The 12,025-nt window shown below is 45.8% G+C and overlaps 1 protein-coding gene across 1 annotated transcript; it reads left to right on the top strand.

Moving 5' to 3' along the window:
* On the top strand, positions 1–2,053 carry LOC113143307 (olfactory receptor 13C2-like). Its single transcript, XM_026328855.1, has 4 exons — positions 1–43; positions 651–838; positions 937–1,599; positions 1,889–2,053. Exons 1-4 carry the CDS (start codon positions 1–3, stop codon positions 2,051–2,053), a joined length of 1,059 nt encoding a protein of 352 aa, XP_026184640.1.
* Positions 2,054–12,025: the final 9,972 nt, after the last annotated feature.

The raw sequence follows: 12,025 nt of genomic DNA, 5'->3' as shown, positions 1-12,025 counted from the left end.
ATGGAGCTTTTGCCGCCTCATGTTTCACCTGAAAGCCCCAGAGGTCTGTGAGTGTTTCTGTGCTTTTCATCCTGTGTTGCTGATTGGGAGGTGAACTGTTTTAATCAGGTTTTCCAAAGGCGATGTATAGTCATGTTACAGAGACACAACTCATGACAAAAGGCTTGATTTTTTTATGCCTTGAAAATGATGTGCTCTAACTGGTTTTCTGGGCAGTTTTGTCCCAACAGCAGTGATTGTTTCCCAGTAACTGAAGGCAGTGAAACATTATTCTCCAAATACCTGACACCATTTACTAGTGTCTGTGTTTCTCTCAGTGCTGAGCTGTTTTTCACTGTTTAATTTACCTACAGGTTTGACAGTGACTGCTCTTCTCTGACACTGTTGTAGCTGTGCACTATATTCATGTGTTGTCTGTGTCTCTAATGAGGTACGTTACTGATTTGGGCTGAATTTAAAACAAAGTGGATTTTCTCTGCTCATATCCAGGCTGCTGTTTGACTAGTAAGGTCATTAATGAGGGAATGATCCATGCAGCTGCTGAACATGGACCATAACCCTTATATGGACTATAACCCCTGAAGTTCTATCAGTCTTCTGATGTCCTGACTGGGACTCAACCCTGATGCCTCTCTACTATTTTTCTCCAGATTCATACCTGCCTTTGTCGAGCAGTCACAGATCCAGCTCTGTTAACGGCACCAGGGAGCCTGATGGCGTCACCTTCTTCATCCTCCAGGGCCTCTCCAGCTTCGGTGAGAAACAGATGATCTTTTTTGTCATCCTGCTGCTGGGTTACATCGTCATCCTGGGAGGAAACAGCATGATCATCTTTGTGGTACAAAACCAACTGTCTGTGTATTTCTTCAGTCTTGGCTCAGTCTGACTAATATTGAATTCTTAGTGTTGTAACCATCGCCCTTTGTTCTCATGCAGACACTGACTGACCCAAAGCTCGACTCTCCAATGTATTTCTTCCTCGCCAACCTCTCCTTTGTGGACATAGTCTACACCACCACCACCATTCCCAAAATGTTGTTCGGATTTTTGTCAGACGTGTCAACGATCTCTGTCCCAATCTGCTTTCTCCAGAGTTACTTCTTCATCCAGTTAAGCATTACAATCCGTATCACCCTGACTGTCATGGCGTACGACCGCTATGTGGCCATCTGCAACCCTTTGCGCTACGCCTCCATTATGACCCGACCCACTCGGTTGTTCCTCGTTGCAGGAGCCTGGGTATTCAGTGCCTTATTCTGGCTGCCACCCACCATTATTGCTGTGCGTCAACCTTACTGCGGCCCAAAAGTGGTGGCACATTGTTGGTGTGACCCATCGTCTGTAAGACAACTGGCATGTGCTGACACATCAATGGATAACGTCGTCTCCCTTTCCTTTGGTGTGGTGAATCAACTGACCACTGGACTGTCCATCCTCATGTCCTATGTCCTGATTGGTGTTTCACTATCAAGGATGGCTGTCACTCAGAGGCTGAAGGCCTTCAGGACATGTAGTGCCCACCTGACTGTGGTGACCATCTATTACAGCTCAGCCGCCTTTGTGTACATTTCCTACCGGGTGGGAAACTTTTCAACTGAGGTACGAGAAGCAAATAATTGGACTTCAATATTTACTGTGTCTTTAAAATGTCATATCCTGCACAAGTATAGTAATTAACTCTCAAGGCTCATTCTTGACCTCATAAAGAAATTTTTCACTCCTCCTCCTTTAATTACAAGAGAAGTTCTATCCAGTTCTACAGGTTTTGTAGGTTTCTTGGAAAAGGTTGGATGACTGACTGATCTGTCTTCTCATTCTCAAGGGGAAAAGTCCCGGATCCACTCAGTCAAGTTTGTGTGTCCAATACAGTTTTCTTTTCTTTTTCTAGGTTCGCATTATTGTAGCTCTGGTGTACGCTGCTCTGACTCCGTTCCTGAACCCAGTGATCTACAGTCTGAGGAACAAGGAGCTGCAAGAGTCCATCAGAAGGACTGTGAGCAGGTTCAGATCTGCTGCTGTTTCAGCCATGAAGGACGTCAACACAGTGTCCTGACTGGGAGAGAAAACCTGCTGCTCTGCTTTTAATGATTTGTACATTGTACCAATCATAACATTTGCTTGTTCAATGTTGTGGCAAACCGAAATACAACCTTAAATGTCTCTACAGGCCTGTTGTCTAGTGCCTTTCCACCTGACAACACTGGTCTCAACTTTTCTGTGCTTAAAATTTATGAGGATGTGGTCCAGCATCCAAAAGCTCAAATGCATTAGGAAATAAGCGTGTCTCAATGCATCGTGGTTTTAGAAGACTGCTCGGAAATTTGAGTTTGTGGGTTCACTTCACCCGGATGAAAGACTTAAAGCCTGTAATGGAAAAGTACTGATGTCTAATGGTGTAACTCGGTTGCTTAATCATAAGTGTGAATCTCTCTGTCACCATGAGTGAAAACGTGGCGGGTGCAGTCCAAAAGTACAGAGTGCTAAGAAAGAGATGTATAACAAGTGAAGCAGTTGCACAGCCTGGTATTTGAGCCTTCAGCTGCTGGGACCGGAGAGAGACTGGCTGCAGTTGCTGTGCAGAAAAGATACAGGGATTGCTGCTGCCATGTGTGTGTCCTGCTTAAGCTTCATTAAAGTGTGACATTGCTGCAGTGACTTTGAGTCTGAATCCTCTGTCAGTTCATCTGGCTGGAAATCGCCACAGTAGATGGTGAGGGGGCATCTGGAGCCTAAGGTCTGACTTTGCTGACTCTGTTGCCAAGACAGGTTGAATCTGAAGAAAGTTCTGAATCCAACTACCAACCACCACGCAATTACTATCAAATTATTTATCTCTGCTGAGAACAATCAGGTTTGCTGTGCACTCAAATCTGAGCAGATTTTGGTATATAGGTACATAAAAAGAACAATTAGACAAACTTGAAGCGGAAAGTGATAAATTACCAGAGAAGGAAAAAGCCAGAACCAGGAACTGGAGTCATATTACATGTCAGATTAAGTAACAGAGTGAAGGTGGTTGGGGTAAACTACAGTTTGTGAACATATTCCCTAATTGTCTCCAGACTTCAGCAATCTCTTTCAGTTTCCAACTACTAGTTGATAAATTCACATAAATGTCCCTGCAGACCAAGGGAGAAAAGCGTGTTATGGGTAAGACATCCTTTCATCCTGTGTCAAATGCCTCCATATGTCCTATGTGCCAGCAACAGATAATGACCAACTGCTATATGCTGTAGTTGTGTGAGGTCTCATGGCCACAGTAATTCTGACAGGAGTAGAGGAGGATGTTGGTTGACGTAGTACAAAAAGCAAGAATGTCCTTGTTAGGGGGAGGGGTAGGTTAGGGTGGATAGGTGGGCCCTTCCCAAAGGCCCATCCTGTGCTCACTTAGCTGCTGGTGTTTTTGAAAGTTTACGGATTCTCCAACAGTTGACCCACTGACATCTTAGTATTTTCAGAACACCTTCAGCTACCTTCAACCACAGATATAAAGTCCATCCTTTGTAATCACTGTCCCACAAGAGAAGAAACAATTGGTCACTGCTTACTGATTCGAGTCCTTATCAAAGTATCTAATACACAAGTCAACTGAAATCAATGTACCTTCCATCTTATTCAGATGTCAGATCCCATACAATGGTCAGTTGTCTCTGCATCCTCTAGAAGACCTTTTCACCTGACAGTGAACACAGCCACAGCCTTCCCCACATTGCCACCATTGACATCTTCCACTGCCCTGTCACATCCACTGGATGATACTCAAACTTTTTATCCTCAAAAAGACACTTGATGTAGACGTTCATATTGATACAAAAATATCCTGTCAACTACTGGATGGATTGTGATGAAAGGTGGATCACATGCTACATGTTCCCCTCAGGGTGATATGTAATAACCTTACTGATCCTCTGACTTCAGAAGGTCAGCATTTAAATAGTCCAGAATTGTGTCAAACACTGCTAAAACCAGAATGGAATATTACTGTATCACTGGACGTGGGCAAAGAAGGCAAAAGGTTGCATGGGTGAAGCCTTTGTTTCTGTTGTTGTTTGTAAGACATGCTACAGAATCAGCAAATTAAAGCTATTTGACCGGAAAATGTGAAAATTCTTCTCTAGAGCGAGTGTTGGTTTGTCTGCTATGGACTAGGACTGAAACCTGACAGCACAACACGGTGGCTTCCATGAAAGAGGACTTGGTCCTCTGTAGATATGAAAGATTCATTCTAAGCTAAAACAAAAATGCAGGGATTCTTATTTTCAGGTGATTATAAGAAAACATAAGTATGAACAGTACTGTAGATTCAAGTCTGCCCATTGTGGGAATGCAGACACACTTTGTGTGACTAGTATGCAGCATAGTGTGTAAAGTGTACTCCTGTATGTTTTAGACACGTGACAGGGTCACCGCTCTTCACTATGTCTTTACCATGAGGGAAGGTAAAGGGAATGACAACTCCATATATGGTAATAGTCCAAATTCCTTTTCTGGAAAAGTACTGGTATTTGGGGCGGTGGCCATCAGCTATATCTATTCTATAGTTTCCCCCTATAGCTCAGATCTCTCCGTGTGTCCCATGAGGGTTGATCTCCAGAGCGCTCTGTATAGTTTTAAATAAAACCTATGATCAGCTGAACCACTCCAGATGTCTTTGTGTACTTCCTCATCAAACGGACCTGGGTAAGTTAAATGCGAACTCAACAATTTGGTGGCCCGTACTGGGATGAGGAAAATTGGACTGACTGCCTGAGGAACGCATTGACAATATACTTGGCGCCACAGACAGGTTAGCAGAAACCTTTTCATGAATTCTGCATAATTGGCATATTCTAAAATTACAATTGTCAATGTGTGAATCGGGATAGTTATAAATTTGGACGGTTTGGGGTGGTAGGTCGTCATTTCGTGTTGGATCGATTGACGAAAAAAAGAAATAAAACCGTGTTGGATCGGTAATAGAAATAAACCTTGTTGGATAGGTAATAATAGAAAAACCGTGTTGGATCGGTGGGCTTTAAGCTTTTATTCCCGGGTGTGGCGGACCCACCAGTTCCCGACGGGGGACTGGCAGAGCTGGGTTGCAAGACCCGGGGAACTGGGGAACCCCGAAATAATAAGTCATGTCGGATTGACTCATAAACAAAGGACGCTGTGTTAGATAGGTTGTGTAGAATTTTAGGTTTTAAATATTGTGCATTTGTGTGGATCTCGAGGAAGTTTGAGTGAATCTATGTCAGTGTGAATTAAGGAGTGGGGAGTGAGGACAGTAAGTGTGTGTGTGTGGAAAGCGCCAGAGATAGAGAGAGACAGGAAGTGTAGGGGCGCGGGGTTTGTGAAGACAGAGAGAAACGCGGAAGTGAGAGAAGGTAAGGTAAGTAAGGCTCCGCCTATATTTGGTTCCCTCTACTGGAGGAAGAGGGAATTGTATTATAATTTATTTGGCTCCCTCTCCTGAAACAACTAGGGATAATAATAACTATAGATAGAGCCCCCTCTGGTGAGGAGGGGATAAATTAATAAATAAAATAAAATAAATAAATAAATAAATAAAATAAGATAGAATAAAATAAATAAATAATAATAATAACAATAATAATAAACAAATAAATAAAAATAAAATAAATATATAATACAAGAATAAATGATAATAAATAAATATAAGAAGAATAATAAAGAATAATAATAGCAACAATATACAAAATAAAGATAGACCATGCATTAATTTGGAAGGCAGACTTGAATATAACAATGGAAAGACACCTGGACCAACAGGTAAGTGATGAGGAATGGGGCCCGTCTGAAAAATGGGTGAAACTGGAAACTCAGGTGCCATCAACCCTGGCGGCAGGTCGGCTGAAGCAGGGGCAGAAGAATACAAAAGAAGAAATGGAAGAACAATATAGGAAGAAGTTAATGGTTTGACTAAGGAAAAAGGAAGAAACCCACAGGATCGAGCTGCCCTGATCCCATGGATATGGGAGAAGGCACATGGACACGAGAAACGGGCCAAGGAAGCAGGAATGGAAGGAGAAAAAGCTTCCATCCTTAGTAAAGGTAAGTTCAGACAGAGAAAACAGGAAGAGGAGGCAGAGGCCAGTACCTGGATTAATATAGCCCTGCTGTGGCAGAGTACCCAGCATCTACACAAGGATAAGACATGGAAGGCCAAAGAGGGAACTGATGAGAAATTGCCGCCACCTTATTTCGTAAGTAGTCCATCTGCACCCTCGGTTCCTACTCTATATCCTGTAATAGAGATCAAAAAAGGAGAATTGCAAGTGCCTGATCTGCCTCAGCCTAGTCCACAGGTCCACACACAGAAATCAGGCTATAAAGAGTACATCGATTGGGAAACTTTGAAGTTAACTCCCTCTGGAAGTGGATGAAGCTCCCCGGATCACGCGGCAGAACCTGTTCCTTTTGCAGACAGAGCACATAGAGAGGGAGGCCCCAGGAACGTTCATATTCAAACACCTCCTGAGACGAAGCTAAGTACTGATAGGTGGACAGACCCACAGATATTAGACCGGGAAGTTTTGCTGAAGTTCACCCCACAAAGACACCCAAAGACAGGACAGATAGTCCTCTGGGCGGAAGGAACATGAGGTCCAGAGATGAAGGAGGCTGAGGAAGAAGAAATGAACGGCTCAGCTGGAAAGGTGACTGGTAAACTAGAGGATCCAGGTCCTAGTGAGAACTAATTGCCAAAAGCTCAGATCATGGGGACCCCCCAAGGGTCCCCCACCTTCCCCCAATCAGTCCACCCAATCCATTGAGAGCAGCGAGGATGAAAAGGACCGACTGGAGGACGGGGAGGTAAATCAGCATCATTCTTTACAACCACCCTTGTTGGCTTCGGAAGGAAGTGTGAAGTATCGGCCGTATGGGCTCGGGGATGTGCAGGTGTTGGTGGATCAACTTCCCCCAGTGGCAGAGGGAGGAGGTTTGTGGCTTGGCAAATTGGACAAGCTGATCGCAGGGCAGAGATTGGCATTGGGAGACTTTAGGGCGGTTATTCAGAGGTGCCTGACCAGTATAGATGCACGAGACCTTGAGAGGGCAGCAGGGACTTTGCGCCAGCAGGATGAGAAGCCGTTTGCGCAATGGGCTGGTGACCTGAGCAGGGTGATTAGAGAAAAATATCCATTACCCACTTCATCCGCCGTGCCCAAACTGGCATGGAATTCGAAAGAAAATCCAAGGATCTTCTTGGATCAGACTAAGGAACTGTGGGTGCGTCATACTGGGTGTCATCCTGGCAAACCAGGGCCCCAGAGGGAGTGGTATAGACAGGCGGTGTTGGAGGGAGTACCGGAGAAGGTAAAAACTGCTATGTGTGACAATTCTGATTTACAGGGGGCTGACTCTGTAGTGTGGGAGAGACATCTGGTGCACCATCTGACTCGTGTTCAGCAACAACTGCAAAAGGAAGACGAGCAGAATAAGGGCCTCCAAACTCAGCTTTTAAAAAAATACAGCTGTCAGAGGCCCGGGAAAGGGTTAATTCAGAAAAAAGAAGGAGAACAACGAGGAACCAAAGAAATTGATGTGGCAATGGGGAATGGATGCTCCAGAATCCCCGGACCTGTTTCCCATACCGCCCTGGGAGCCGAATCGCCGTTTACCGGTGAACAGAAGGGGGTACAGGGGAGCTCAGAGGGGGGAAATGGATGGAGAGGATGCGGGGGGCGTGGAGGCCCACCTCGAAATGTATGCTTCCTATGTGGGGACACAGAACATTGGGTAAAAGACTGTCCTCACAGAGGTTACTTCGCCCGAGGAAGAGCCCGGGGGGGGACAGGGTGCCGGTTCGTATCGTGGACGAGGTGGCCCTCCATCTTACAATATGCCAGTGATGGACTGGGGATCTCCCGTGACTTGGGAGGATTCCTACCAAGAATGATACACCCCATCGAGAGGCCCGGGCAGCAGTAAAACTACGGCAGATCCGCTGCTGCCTGTGATGGTCAATTATATGAAGTTGCCATTTTTGGTCGACACTGGGGCAACATGCTCCACTTTGAATACCACCTCAGAATCTACGCTGTCGATGCAGACTACCACAGTTATGGGCTTCTCGGGGAAGAAACAGACTCTGCCGGTGACACTGCCACTACTCACACAATTGGGCCACCAGTGCGTCCGCCACACTTACATCTACTCTCCGGGCACTCCTGTCAACCTCCTGGGCAGGGACTTACTGATCAAACTGGGGGCGACTATTCTCTGCTCCCTTGAAGGACTGAGTGTGACTCTACCAGATGGCACATGCTTGCCTTGTACCCGGTATTCTACCGGGGAATCTGCACAGTTCCTACTTAGACCCTCAGAGGAAGAGGGAGCAGATATTCTAAACTTTGCCCTGAACCACCAGACCAGGGAGGCATCTGGTCAGCATATCAAAGGTGGCGCCCCTGGATCTCGCTCCTTGACCCCTACGTCCCTCCCCCGGACTCTCTCCGTGTCACCCTCTTCTATGACAGGCTCCAAACCGATTGGTACAGGGGAGAGTTCGATCAGGTCGTAGGAGATTCTTGGAGCATCAATACGGAAAATATTTATGTGGCACCAGAAGGTGTGGCGGCAGCGGTGAAGCTGCTTCCGGAACAACAACCGTGGTATCAAATGGAGGAGGATTCTACACCCCATGTGTCTCTCGCACTACACCCGAGTCGTGAGGCCAAAGAATTGGGAGGTATCGTTAAGAGGGCATTGGCTCACTCAGACTGGAAGCCCACTTCAATATCGCAGGTCTCATACGCTCCCACTATACAGACTTTTATGTACTGGCGGCACCATGCGACTGCCTGTATACAGGCCACTAAGATAGTCTTGATGCTTCTGGCAGAGAGGGGTTTCAAGGTTAGTAAACAGAAACTCCAAACCTGTAGAAGACAAGTCTTCTTTCTGGGGCGTTAGATCTCTCAAAAGGGGGCAGGATTGTCCCCTGCCCACAGATCCACCATACTGCACCACCCCAAGCCCCTGCTGGTAAAGGACATGTTCTCCTTCCTTGGCCTTACAGGGTACAGCTGCTCCTACGTCCCGGATTACACGAACCTCACGAGCCCCCTCCGATGGATGGTGAAAGACCAAGGTCTGAGGAACCTCTCCGCCCACCTTGTTTGGACGACGGAGGCAGAGCAAAACTTCATCCGCCTTAAACAAGAACTGGCTACAGCAGCTGAGTTGGCCATTCCGGACTATTCACTCCCATTCTTTTTGGATGTGTCTGTCACAGACGCCGTGGCCAATGGCGTCCTGTACCAGAAAAAAAAAAAAGGCAGCCCAAATGTGGAAGAACTTAGAGCAATGGTGGCATCCATATCCCAAACATATGGCCAGAGAGTTGGTCAGGGAATGTGACATCTGCACCAAGTACAACACCAGACCAACAGTGAAACCAGAGATCGGTAGGTATCCACTTATCACCAGGCCTGGATGAGAGATTGTTATTGATTTCACAGATATGGGAACCACCGTTCGAGGGTACAGGTACGTACTGATGTGTGTGGAGGTGTATTCAGGGTGGCCAGAAGCGTGGCCCACCAAGAGGGAAGACAGTAATACGGTAATCAAATGCCTGATAAATTATTATATCCCCAACCATGGCTTCCCAGAGAAAATTAGGTCAGATAATGGGACGCATTTTAAGAATTAGGATTTGTAGAAAGTGGAGGCCATGATGGGGTTGAAACATGGGTTTGGAACGGTGTATCATCCACAGTCTTAAGGAAAGGTGGAAAGGATGAATCGAATTGTAAAAATCAAATTGGCAAAAATCTGTGCACAGACCAAATTGAATTGGATTGATGCATTGCCATTGGCACTTATGTCCATCTGCTCTTCTGGTAACCAATCCACTGGGTTTACACCTTTCGAACTCCAAACAGGGAGACCTTTTCCAGGGTCCTATACCATTAGCCCAATAATCACAGTAGAGAATGAGGGTCTGTCAACCAAAGCATATTTTAACCTTTTGCAAGATCTCGTTTCAGCTTTTCCTCAACAGGTGGCGAACAAGGGGGTCTCCGGACAACAGACGGTCCCAGAAGCCGACTGGGTGCTTCTGATGGTCATCAAAAGGACGTGGTCCGAACCACATTGGACAGGACCTTATAAGGTCACGGAGAGAACATCTCACGCAGTGAGGCTGCAGGGAAAGGCGATACCTGGTACCACTGGTCGCAGTGTGTACTAGGACAACCGCCATCCAGATCCTTGACTAAGGTCCAGGAGGACCTGTAACAACATACCTCTGTCTCGGCTGAGGCAGAGAAGGACCCTCCTCAGAAAGGGGCAGAATAATCCCCGGGGAGTGAGTCAGGTATTGAGGTAGTCCACCCTCAGTCCGAAGAAAGAAGAAGCCGTCCGAAAAGGAAGGGGGTAAGAAAGAGCTCCCCTCTCCGACAAGGGCCGTGCCAAGCCTCCAGCCGACGAATAAGAGCGCCGAGGGAGGCAGCGTCGAGGGATTGTTGGTTATGATTTTGAGCGGTGGTTTCAGCTGTAGATCTATTTAGTTTATAGTGTATGTTTAGTTATTGCCAGATAATTTAGTCAACGAGTGGGGAAATAAAAGGAGATGCTTGGATTTGGGAAGGTATTGGGGGTCTTTACGACCCTGACTGTAATGATTGTTGTTTTGTGTTTGGTTCACTATGGGTTTCGATTTTTGTATTTGTAGGCATACTGGTCACATGTGGGTGTTGTTGCATTCCCTGTATGAGATCCCTGGCGTTTCGGGTAATTTCATCCGCAATAGAGAGGCAGGACCCGAAGGTCCTTATGACCTTATTGGCTACGGATCCTGATGATCTCAATAGTGATGTTCCCATACTGAGGCCTATTGATGTGTGATCTCCTGGGGGAGATCAAAAGGGGGATATCAAATTTTGACATTTCCATAGTGGGGGTGGGCTCTTAGGAGAGCCCAAAAGGGGTAATTGTGGGAATGCAGACACACTTTGTGTGACTAGTATGCAGCATAGTGTGTAAAGTGTACTCCTGTATGTTTTAGACACGTGACAGGGTCACCGCTCTTCACTATGTCTTTACCATGAGGGAAGGTAAAGGGAATGACAACTCCATATATGGTAATAGTCCAAATTCCTTTTCTGGAAAAGTACTGGTATTTGGGGCGGTGGCCATCAGCTATATCTATTCTATAGTTTCCCCCTATAGCTCAGATCTCTCCATGTGTCCCATGAGGGTTGATCTCCAGAGCGCTCTGTATAGTTTTAAATACAACCTATGATCAGCTGAACCACTCCAGACGTCTTTGTGTACTTCCTCATCAAACGGACCTGGGTAAGTTAAATGCGAACTCAACACCATAGATCCCCTAGATCTGCACTGTTATGCCCAAAGGATCAACACCACCCTTCACACAATCACACAAAGAATTAAAGTAAAACATGAGCTGAAACAGAGCTTCTATAATGAGTCTTTAATGAGGAGATCAAACATTTAATGTTGCTGTTTGTTGTCACGGCAACAGAGACAATTATGTTTCTGTGTTTTCTTTCCCGATGCTTGTTTATAGCCACACAGGCAACTAAAATGATGTCCCTTTGGTATTATTTTGCTGTCCTGTGTACAATGTACATGTTTGATGCAAAGGATCTGATGTCATGAACGTTTCCTGGCCTCATTATAATCTCCATTAGAATCAGACAAAGGTCAGTTGGCCTTCAGAAGCCAAAACGTGGCCCTGAGATGAAGTTCTGCCTTCATGGGACTAAACCTGACTGAGCAGTGCGGAGTCTGATCCACATATTCAGGTAAGATGATGCTTTTCAAAGATTGTGGATATGATGGTCAGGTATTTGCACTTTTCAAAAGAAGCTGTTCTTTGTTTTGTGCAGGGGCTGAGATGTTTAAAGCCAAATGACTTTTGATTCTCTTTGTATGTTGAGCTTTCAAACTGAGCTTGTGCACAGATGAAGTTAGTCTGCACTTGTTGTCTGTTGACAGCAAATCTGTGTCCATCCAGCCATCTATCCATCTGTCTGTGTGCTGAGGAGAA

The sequence above is a fragment of the Mastacembelus armatus genome, chromosome 14, assembly GCF_900324485.2.
Source record: "Mastacembelus armatus chromosome 14, fMasArm1.2, whole genome shotgun sequence".
NCBI classification, from domain to species: Eukaryota; Metazoa; Chordata; class Actinopteri; order Synbranchiformes; family Mastacembelidae; genus Mastacembelus; species Mastacembelus armatus.
This window is presented reverse-complemented; position numbering and strand designations above follow the sequence as displayed.